The sequence below is a fragment of the Pygoscelis adeliae genome, unplaced genomic scaffold (genome assembly GCF_000699105.1).
Source record: "Pygoscelis adeliae isolate BGI_AS28 unplaced genomic scaffold, ASM69910v1 Scaffold387, whole genome shotgun sequence".
In the NCBI taxonomy this organism is placed as follows: Eukaryota; Metazoa; Chordata; class Aves; order Sphenisciformes; family Spheniscidae; genus Pygoscelis; species Pygoscelis adeliae.
In genome coordinates, this window is record NW_008825115.1 from 1,491,323 (window position 1) to 1,502,365 (window position 11,043).

General features: G+C 58.0%; 1 protein-coding gene across 1 annotated transcript in view; it reads right to left on the bottom strand.

The window, feature by feature from the left end:
* Positions 1-10,203, bottom strand: part of AGO1 (argonaute RISC catalytic component 1) — an 18,561-nt gene extending 8,358 nt beyond the window's left edge. The window contains exons 1-13 of the mRNA XM_009328224.1: positions 10,027-10,203; positions 9,153-9,273; positions 8,840-9,021; positions 8,382-8,518; positions 7,967-8,101; positions 7,587-7,674; positions 5,669-5,816; positions 5,231-5,350; positions 4,265-4,387; positions 3,656-3,789; positions 2,194-2,378; positions 1,866-2,025; positions 1,481-1,571 (exon numbers count right to left, since the gene is read on the bottom strand). Of these exons, the coding sequence (XP_009326499.1) occupies positions 1,481-1,571; positions 1,866-2,025; positions 2,194-2,378; positions 3,656-3,789; positions 4,265-4,387; positions 5,231-5,350; positions 5,669-5,816; positions 7,587-7,674; positions 7,967-8,101; positions 8,382-8,518; positions 8,840-9,021; positions 9,153-9,257 (1,608 nt within the window). The 5' untranslated portion in view covers positions 9,258-9,273; positions 10,027-10,203. The remainder of the gene's footprint in view (positions 1-1,480; positions 1,572-1,865; positions 2,026-2,193; positions 2,379-3,655; positions 3,790-4,264; positions 4,388-5,230; positions 5,351-5,668; positions 5,817-7,586; positions 7,675-7,966; positions 8,102-8,381; positions 8,519-8,839; positions 9,022-9,152; positions 9,274-10,026) is intronic.
* Between the last annotated feature and the right edge of the window lie 840 nt (positions 10,204-11,043).

Consider the following 11,043-nt stretch of genomic DNA (forward strand, 5'->3'; position numbering starts at 1 on the left):
CAGCGGCGCGCCCCCAGACACCCACGGCCGCCCCCGCCGACGCTGCCCCCTCCTGAGGACACGGCGGGGTCGAGTCACTGCGTGGCAGCTGTCGAGCAGGGAGTTCCCATCGCAGCCGGGCGCTCTGGAGGGGAGACCTCAAAGACGTCAGGGCAAAGAGGCCAAGAGCAGCCGGGCTCAGCCGTGACACAGGGCTGGGGGCGCGGCGTGAGTCATGGGCGCCAAAGCAGGTGCTGGCCCACGCTGGGAGACAAATGCCCGGCTGCTTCGCTGCAGCGCGTGGTCCACGGCCCCCCGAGCGGAGGGAAAGCACCACGGACTCCACATCCCCAGCGGTGCTGAGCCTGCTGCCCCTGCCCTCTGTGCCGGTTTCACTTCTGCTTCGCGAACGGAGCTCTAGGGTCTGGGCCGCACCAGCGGAGCTGATGTGTGCAACAGAAATGTTTCCTTTGGCCTCAGCCACAGACCCCCTTCTATTGTCTAATTAACAACGGACCAAGGACAAGATCAAGGCCATCTGAAGGCTCTACCCTTCTCCTCCCCTGCAGCTTCAAAAAAGCTTTTATAAAAATCAAGAAAAAAAAACACCCCACAGTGGTCCTGTACAAAAAAACCACAGAAAATGTTTTCGGAGTGGAAGCGCCGCCGCCAGGAAACAGACTGTTCTGTCCCACCCACACCTACAGCAAACAGCCAAAAGCATTTCCCAACCTCTTCTAATTAAGAAAAAAACACTCCTCCAAAGATGCATTTGCATGCCAAGGAAAACCTGAGCTATGAGCCCTGGAAAGTTAAGAACTTAGTAGGAAAATGCTGACATGCTTAATTAAAACAGACGCTACGAGAACCTGACACTCTCCTTCGCTTCAACGAGCACAAGGTAACGTCTTAGAGCCCCACGAAGGGCACGAGCTGCCACCCAGCCTCACCGGCATGCGAGCGGCATGGATTCATCCATCATCCATTCACTCGATGGATGCTCATTATTCATTTGGGGTGAAGAGAAGTCCTCCTCCCCAAAAGGCTCTGAAGCAGCCCCGTCACCCCAGTTCTCCCCAGCTCTCCCGCCTGGGGAAGGTCCATCCTAGGGCCGCACTGCAGGACCGGGATGCCCAGGGATGACTCCGGCGAGCACAGCGGCCGCACCGAGCTCCCTGCACACCCTGTCCGACAGCACTCATGGGGTCCGGCACATCACGAGCCCCATCTGCTGGCAGCTGCCAGCTCTCCTGGCCCCTGCCAGCCCTCCCAGTGGCTCCCCAAAACCGCAGCTCCTCTGCGGAGAGGCAGGAAGGGACTGGGGACCCACCACCCCGGGAGTGGGACTGAAACACCCGATAGGGCATGGGGCCACCCTGAGAAGTGTCACTATGGGGACAGTAGTGACACAGCCCCTTTACGGACACACGAGTCCCGTTCCAGCTCCTGCATCCCTGCAGGGCTCTTGGGCATCAAGCCTGGCCCTGGACAGGGAACTTACAGCTGTTATGGAGGGTTTCTTCCCATCTCCTGCCGGCGGGTGAGTGACATCGGCCCCGAGGAAGATCACCGGCTGCTGAAAGACCGCAGAGCTGGTGGGAGAGAAGAGAAAGCAGCAGTCAGCCTTTCGGGGCCATCTCAGGGTGATGCACAGCCCAAAGGAGGCGAGCAGATCACAGAGAGGACATCTCCCAACCTCCGGGCTCTGGCCTGGGCACATCAACAGCTCATTACAAGGCGAGACAGGCTGCAACCCCCCATTTCAAACAGTTACTTTACGCAGCCACCCACAGGCCCCCTCTACCCCAGGTAAAGCCAGGCAGGCAGCACCACAAGGGACCTGGGAAACAAGCCCCAAAAATGCAAGAGGCAGCAGCCGTACGAACCGCTGGTGAGGCACAAGGATGTTGTTGATCCCGCCAAGCTTGACGTTGATCTTGAGGCAGAGGTTGGAAAGGGTCTGCGGGGAGGTTTTCACCACGTTCTTGACCTGGACGCACTGCGTGGCCATTCCCAGGAGGGTGTCCCCAACGCGCTTCACCTCGGCTGCGGGCAGAGGAAGCAAGTGAACAGACAGGCAGTCAGCAACGCACCGCTTCCAGCAGCATCCTCGGAAATGGGGAGAGAAAGCACCGCAGGAGGAGCAGAGCCAGCCCTGCTGACCCGAGAGCAAAGCCCCTCTCCTCTCCCCACTCGCCCCTGCCCCAGACGCACCATACACCGGTGTTTTCCCTGGCAGGATGACAATGATGAGCTGAAGCCCCGAATAGGTGTTCTTGAGGTGTCGAAACATGGGCTCCACACTGTCTGCACCCTGGGCGTATTTACAGAAACAGGGCTGGCCTTGGATCGGCATCCCTGCATCTTTGGAGATCTTGCGCAGCTGGTCTGTAAAGTTCCTGTGCCCGGGAGGAGAAGCATTCAGCCCTGAGCCCCTCCGTATGGCAGCTCTGCCGCGCACCCCGGCCACCGAGCAAGAAGGGACCCACGGCTGGAGTGCTGCGGCACAGAACAGAGACGAGGACATCACATCACCACGTCTGCGGTTTTACAGCATCCAGCAAGCGCACGGCACGGGAAACGCAAGACCAACACGTGTTAGAGCTGAACCATCCCCTCTTGGTACCCTCTTACCCGGGTACTGACCCTTCCTGAAGAGTGACGGAGCTGTGAGCCGTTCTCCGTTAGAAAGCTGGAGAAGGGGGGAGCAGACCTGCTCGATTTCCAGATGATTTGCAAAGGTGATGCGAGCCTTCACTTACCAAACCAGACAAAGTGCTCAGCCACACTCTGGATTTTTGGATTGCCAAGGATAAATTTGATGCAGGCCAGAGGGAGTGTGGGGCTCCCAGCTCTGCCCCAAAGGGGTTACAAGAGGAGTGCGGTGTCACTCCCACCTCCACCCAGTTACTGCAGACGTAGAGACTTTGAGCTGCTCCAAACCATCCCAAACGTTAACCGTGCCAAACACCCAGAAGAGGCACACAAAATGCTCGCCTTGATGCATCCGCTCTCAGTCAGGAGAAACCCGAGCGAGTCCCCAGCAGAATCCAAAACCAAGGTGACCGTTTCCCTAAATCAGATAAACTGTCCCCGCTCTGTGTCACTTGGCTACCGAAGCAGAGAGTATCTAAGCTACCAAAGCTTTTCAGAAAGCCTAAGACTTCTCTGTAATAAAAACCCGTGGCGAGTTAGGATGCTTCCTACGTGAATTATATTATTTCAGAAAGGGTATTGGGGAAACTTTTAATTAAATAGCCCTCACAACCCCATCTCCCTGAGGAGATTCAGCTGAGAAGAGTTCAATACAGCTTTAGGGCTGGCAGTATCAGATCACGATACCGCAGCTACCTGATGCAAAGAGCAGATCGAGGAGAGCCTGACTGTCAGCTCACATGTGCTGGAGTGCCGATATGCTCACTCCAACCTGGCAGGCTTTGCGACGGCTCAGGGACTGTTCGCAGCCAGGATAAACAGTCAGGCACTCTGGATAAACTAACAGAAACAAGACTGAACACCCAGTCTGAACCCGGATCAAATTTGTACCACGAGCGATTCAGACCCAGTGCTAACGATGAAGGATGTGCAGACCCACACTGGGAGCAGCAGGGTGGCCGCACCACGAGCCACGGCTCCCCCACGTCATCCCACCCGCGCGGGCTGCCCCTTTCCTTACTTCAGCACCTCCTCTCGACACTGCTTCTGCGGGGCAAAGCAAGCAATCGCCCAGACTTTGATCTCAATGCCGTTGTAGAACTGCTTCCCTCGCATGTCCCACACGCCTTGGTTGGGAGTTGCAATGGCCCGGTTCTGCAAGGCAAACAGACGGTCAGAGCGCTGCCACGTCCTGCCCGGCCCCACGCCGGCAGCCCCTGGGGAGCACCCGCACGTGCCGTGGTTGTGCTTCCCATCACAAGGCCGTACACCCTCGCTGGAGCCGACTCCCTGCACTGCCAGGGTCTGCCGCGGCGCGTGGCGATGAGCAATTCAGAATCTCAGCTCCTCAAAGGCGATGGAAAATTCGCCCGAGCTGCCTTATCCTGAGCATCCCTCTCCCCTTCAGCTCATTTTTTGTCACCAAATGACTCTTGGCTACACTTTCAGAACAGCTATATTGCAAAAAAACCCCAAAAAACCCAAACCCAAGGTGCTCTGATAAAAAATTCCAGCTCTAACCTACAAACCTGAAGGTAGCACAAGTTTTGTTCAGAAACAGCGTTTTCTGGTGTGAAAGCATCTCTCTGCACAGCGCAGCCCAACACCCGGGCAGCGCAGCCCTGCTTACCCTGCCTCCGTACTGCAGGATGGGCGCCGGCAGGACCCTCCCCGTCACCTCCGTCATGTCATCTTTCACCTTGATCCCAAACTCCTGAATGTATGGATCCAGGTTGTAGCTGGCATTCTTCATCTGCAGAGGGAAGGAAGGGCCATGGGAGGGAGCGAGACCAACTGCTGCATCCCACGCAGCTTCAGCTGGCCAGGACACACGGGCACCTAAAGTCATGTTCTCTACAGAGCTGAAGTCCTCTCCGCAGGGGGAGGGCAGCGGTTTAACACAAAGGGCCAAACCCTGTCCTCCAAACTGACCCACGGGGGACCTGATTTTTGAATGCACTGACCAATGCAACCGAGAGCAGAGCCCGCTCCTGAGATTTAAGGCTTCATCGGGTAGTTTCAGACTGGCAAGAGACTTATCAAGAATCCCAGAAGGAATATCAGCTTCGAAAGCCCAGAGACATCGATTCAGGTAACAACAGCACCAATAACCAGCTCCTGCCCGGCCGCTGGCAGAGCCGGGTTTGCCGTTCCCCTGGCTTGCCCCAGGCTGACCTGCAGGCAGAGTTCCCGTGCTGCAGCCCCACAACGCACAGTCCCCACGTACACCCAGAGCCGGGGTCACTTCTCTAATTTGTTCTCCTATTTTTAGTTCCAGCTCCCTTTGGGTCAGGTTCCATCAGTGCAAGGACCTGAATTTGCTGCACATGAGTTTCCATGGTCACTTTGAGCTGGGCTGCTCTATGCAAGTGTCCATTACACACATGCAGGCATCTCTGACCAGGGATTCAGTGAGAAGAGGGGGATAAAACCAAACCATTAACCCCACCAGCATCTTCTGAGCAGGTCGCAACTCTCCAGTGCAGAGCAGCTGAGGAGCAGGATCGCAACAAGGTTCATCACGGACACGACACCGTAGCCTGCCATCAGAGCCCCGGCCCCGACACCGTCCCTCCCAGGGACTTGTGCCACGTACCAGGCGACTGATTTCCTCCTGCCTGTCTGGGGCAGACCTGGCTGTTGCTTTTATCATGGTTGACGTTTGATTGTCTGTGAGCTTCTTGATGCACCGCTGGCCTGCCACGATGTTGCAAACCTGCACGGCAGGGGAGAGACAGCAGCCACGCGTTAGGGACAGGCAAGACATGGGGGACCACGGCACTGGGGCCCTGCAGCCAGCCCCAAACCAGAGGTGCCGAGCCTGCAGCTGCAGAAAAATGGCATTTTCTTTACAGCATGGTCTCCTCCCTCACTTACTAGAAACGGCTCCTGTCAGGTCAACATTGAGGCAACTAGTGCCCACCACACATTAGCTGCAGAATATCGTCATGCATTTGCTAGCAAAGGCTACTTGGCTTTGCTTTGCACGGTGCCCAAAAGCCGGGGCGCCCAACGGTGCAGAGCCAGCACTCACCTCCAAGGGCAGGTACGTGTGCTTCTGCTCCTGGCCAACCTGGAGACAGGGTAGGTGGGGGTATTTCAGCTGCAGGTTGTATTTCTGCTTAAAGTACTGAGCCACTGTGCACTCCACTGTCTGACCGCTCTCCAGCTGCAGGGGAAACCTGGCAGAGGCAGGACACGAAGGATGCACCTACTCAAAATAGACACTTCCAGACCTCAAGCACTACTTACTCTGGCTGGGAAGAGAGGGAACTGGCAGGCTCCCACTCCGAGCTACCATAAAAGAAAATAAAAAGCACAACAGTGGTATTTTCAGAAATCGAGTCAGGAATACTCTGATCCCCGTGTGGGACTGAGGTCCCTAAATAAAGCTCTCCCTCACTAATCCAGCTAATCAGGGCAAATGTTTATTGCAGGACATGCCACGCATGCCACTGTCAGGTACATAAATACAGCACACTGGCACTCAGGAGGCCTTCTGTGCTTGGTGCCCTCCCTGGGAGCCGAGCCGAGCTCCAGGCAAAGGTTAACTGGCCTCTCCCGATACAGGGCAGCGGCTCCGGGGCAGGCAGAGCGCGGGGGGGCAGGAGGGGGGCATCTCCCTTCAGAACCACAGGAAAAAATAAACAATCAAACTTCCCGGTGGCAGGGCTGAGGGGTGTCGCACCGTCCATAGCCGGAGCGCGTGATACCCAGCCTCACCCAGCACCAGCTGTTCCCGGCTCCATAAAGAGCTCCATGAAAATGAAGAATTGACCTGATATTCTTTAAGGAGCCAAAATTAGGCAGGAGAGCCAGCCCGAACGCCCTGGCGAGGCGTCACATTCCTCCTGTGCTCGCCCAGCCTGAGGGCTGGGACCCAAGAACGCTGGAGCACAGGGGAAGTGGGGTGTACACAGTGACAGGCGCATGAGCCCCGACGAGATACACCCAGAGATGGGGTTGTGCGACGAGGAAGCGTGGCCGTGGCGAGGGAGGTGCTCCCCTTCGGCGGGGGCTCTGAAGCCTGACAGCACCAGCCTGAGCAGGCACTGCTGGTTTGGTATCAGGCAAGAACTGGGAGGAGAGATTTTCTGCCAGCACTTGGGTTTGTACAGCAGGAGAGAAGATTTCTTGTGTTTTTTTTCTTTTTTTTTTTTTTTTTTATACTGTTGGCAAAATTTCTGGAAACATTGCAGAAACTTGGGGGGCGGGCAGCCTGAAAGACATCCCCCCCTCCCCTCCAGCTCCACGCAGCGAGCACAAGCCCAGTCCCTCCTGCCCCAGCACTGTCCCCACCGCTGCCTGCACGGGGAGGTCTGGAGGGTCTGCCTGCTCTTCCCCCCAGCCTCTGCCTTGAACCCTGTTTTGCTCCCCGGGGGCAGCTCCCAGGGCAAACCCCAGTGACGAGCCCTGGAAACACCCGTGGGCTGTGGCACCCGACAGCTTGGTGTTGAGGGCACCACCTCCGCGGTGCTGCCGTCCCCGTCCATGGGGGGCTGCCGGGGAGCAGGGCAGGCCCCCGACACGGAGGGGTGCCCAGGCCCAGCCTGCTCCCAGGCACATGCAAATAACTTCAAGGCAGGGAATCGCTTCATCCCCTGACAAAACTTCTGCTTTGGCAGTGTCTATTTTAAGAAAGAAGAAAACCAAACTCGGAGGTAAAAACTAGGACAATTCCTGGCATGTTAGCTCCAGCCCGCTGCAGCACGCCGCCTGCCAGACAAAGCATCCTCTGCACTCCCACCCTCCCCTGCACCCCGCTTGCCTTCACTGCGCATGACACAGAGCTGCGTGAGCTGCTGCGCCCAAAACCGCTGCAGAGCACCGAACACATCTCCTTTTGCCATTGCAGGCTGGAGTTTCCCATCCAGCTCTCCCTAACGACACCAGCAGCTGCTAAAAAGGAGAACAGCTCAGATTTTTCCAAGGGCACCTTCCCCCCGCCTTACGTCTGGTGGCTGGCCGGCCGTCTGGTAACGTTACACACGCGGTATTTCCTCTTCATCTGCCCGCAGTGGGTAACCTCGACTTTCAGACCTGATGCAAGACAGGGAGACACAGCAGGCACTGGTAAAGGCGGGAGCGATTCCCCTTCGCCCAACTTCCCCGGAACACCGCCAACACCCGCCTTAAATAATTAACCATTTGCAGAGCAGGTATGCTTGCAGATGCCCTGTGAAGTGCACGAGGGAGGCAACGGTGCCCCAGGAGACATTTTAAATATGCACCCCCCCGTACTCCCACCTCACTGCAGCAGACAAGCCACCGCCGGTGTCTGGGGCAGCACCCAGCTGGGGAGGGGGTCCCCAGCGCTCCTCGGGGGCTTTACCTTTGATCTCCTTGGTGAAACGCACTCTCTGTGAGTCTGTCAGGGGCTTCGGCTGCTCGTCGATGTTCCGGATGTCCAGCACCTCGCACATGAACTCGATTACGGGCTGGGCTTTGTAGAAGGCAGTGGCCGACACTGCGGGACAGATATTACGATGTGTCTCTGCTCTCTCCCAGCAGACGGACCTGGCCCAAGAGCCGGCTGGATCCAGCCTCCCCAAACACACCCAGCCCCGCTGCCGCAGTTCCCCGCTGCAGACCCACACCCCACTGCAACCAGCGCTGGGTGGCCAGACCCCATGCACAAAGCCCCCAGCCTGAAGCAGTGCTGGGACCTCGCCACGAGCGAGCGGGACCGTGCTGTGCTGGGCATGCTGGAGAGGAAAGTGGTTTTGCTGGCATAAAAAATACGTCACCATCGATGTTGAGCATCATCTTCCACATGGCAGGCCTGACTGACTGGTGGAAACCGAACCAGACCTCCCTGCCGCCTCCCAGGGGGTGGTAGTAGCCTTCGGGGGGGGAGAAGAAGGAGCGGCCGACGGGAGTGTACCTACGAACCAGGGCAAACCGCGTCAAACAGCACACGCCAGCCCCACCGGCAGCGACCGTGAAGCACCCCCAGCCCCTCCAAGCTGTCGCTCGCCCCGCCGGCTGCATCACCCTGTCTATTTCCATTGCAGGAGCATCTAGAGCGATAGCACCAAACAGCACGGCAGGCACAGCCGCCCCCTCCCAAAGATCGTCAAGGCCAGTCCCAGCCACCACAGCCTGCCAAGGGCAGCCGGTCCCCTCCCCGGCACGTTCGGTGCTCACGGCACAGCCCCTGCCGCCCCCAGCGCCCACCCGCCGGCCCGCCCCTTGGCACAGGTACCTCATGGAAGCCAGGTGCCTCATGGCGACGTCCAGCGCCTGGACAGACTCCAGGGGGACGGGGATCTGCCCGCTGACCAGGGCCTCGTGCAGCATGCGCCAGCTCACGATGGCCATCCATTTGATGGAGACCTTAAATATCCTGTCCTTGCCTTCCCCTGGGATCGTCACCTCAAAGTCAACCTGGGTGCAGAAGGGAGGGAAGCGATCATGGCATCCCCGCAGGCGCAAGGAGAGGAGGTCGTTTTTAGCTGGTCCTTCCCAGGTAGGAGGCAGGTCGCGCTGCCTGCCCGGGGCTCGCCGGCCCCTCTTACCCGCTCGTTTCCAATGGGCAAGGCCGTGACAGTGTAGATGTTCTTCTTCCCATCGTAGACTGGCTTTCGGTCACCGAAGATCTGTGGTTTGAAGTGCTGTACCATGTACTCCACGACTTCCCTACGCAGGCGAGCGGGGCAAGAAAGACAGGCAGGGGGAGAGAAGGGCAAGGTTCATTTTGCTGGTTCCTTTACAGCCCGACACCTTCTGCGACCTGCCTGGTCCCCAGCCTCCCTACCTGGGGCACTTCTGAGCCACAGGGCACCAGAGAGCAGAGCCGAGCCCCCCCCTGGGACAGGAGGGCCCCCGGACAAACAGCCGCGTGCCTTTCCCCGCAACCCGGTACATCAGCTTCGGCAGAACGAGTTTACGCGGTATGCAGGAACGCGCACCCGCCGGAGCTGGCTGCAAACCCGCCACGTGTGCCGGGAGGGCGAGAGGGAGCGACTCGCCGCCCCGGGAGCATCTGCTCACCGGCCTTCGGGGCACAGAGCTACCCGGGCTGCCAGGGCAGGAGGGGACGGGCAGCGAGTAGGATGCCAAAAAGAAAAACACAGAAAAGAAAAGTACGCAATGGCCCGAGGTCTGGGCCTGCTATTTTTAAATACGGGATTGTTGCCAAAATAGCACAGCTGCTTTGAAGAACCTCCGAGTTCAGGACCTCCGAGGCTGTCAGAGGCAGGAACCAGTGCTGCTGCACAAACGCGGCTGGTGGGGTCCAGCCACCCGTGGGTGCTGGGCAGCACTGTGACCCCTGCCACAACGTCACCCTGATGGCTTCCACCAGTGAAGATGGAGACAGGCACTTATGGAGCCTCCACAAGGAAAGTGGAAGCGGGGAACGAGTGCCAAAACCTCTAATACTTGCCTTACCTGTTGACTCTGCGTGGACATTTGTCGGGCTTGATATCCACTTCATAATGATACACATCAATCTTGGGAATGTCCACTTCAAAGTAGTTGGCCAAGAGCTTGATGGGCTTCCCAACGGTTCCTATCCCAGGCCGACGCGGCGCTTGAAATACCTGCTGCAATGGCGGCAGGTATGCACCTGCAGCTGCGGGGAGAGAAAACGGGTCAGGAAGGCTGGGAGAAACCCCCTGCCCAGACAGACAGACAACGCAGAGTCACAGCACTCCCCATCACCGCATCCCGAACCGGGAGGTCTCCCACTCGCGCTCCTGGCGGCGGTGACAGAATTCGGACCAGCACAGCAGGAGGTGGAAGGAGCTTCCCTGGGCACCGTCCGGCAAGCACCGGCGCCAGCCGAGCTGTCAAAGGGCAGTGCCAAGCCCTGCGCTCCGCTGTGCGGATATCAAACCATCCACCCGCAGATAAATAATCCCTGCTTTGCCTTAGGGAAAGGAACTCATCCAGGGCCACGCATGGCAGCAGTGCAGACCGCGGAAGGACAAGGGACTCCCAACTGCCTGTCCCGACCACGGGCACACCCACGTCCTGGCATACACCGCAATACCCATAACTCAATTCCCTGACCAGATGCGGGGACAGAAGGCCACATTCGCTTTTCCTGACACCGAAGGACAGGTTGTACCTAATGTCCACATTGCAAGAGCTTTGAAAGCGCCCCGTACACCGCCTCCAAGCCGCACTTCAACTTCTGTTTCACACAAGAAATGTCACAATACGCAAACCACCAGAACAGCGGCAAGAAGCTCTCCAGCCCTGGCTTTAAAAAGCAAGTAGAGCCTCGTATCTGCACTGAGAGCTTGCCACGGGTCTGCAGCAGCAGCAGCAGCAACCTTCACCTGAAGGGTCTGGGAGACATTGGCACACTGAATTAGTGAAGATACACTTAGACCAAGGCCAGCCCTCCCAGGGCTGTGGTGTGTTTTTATTGCCCAATCATTCCCCGGCTCCTGCGGGAAG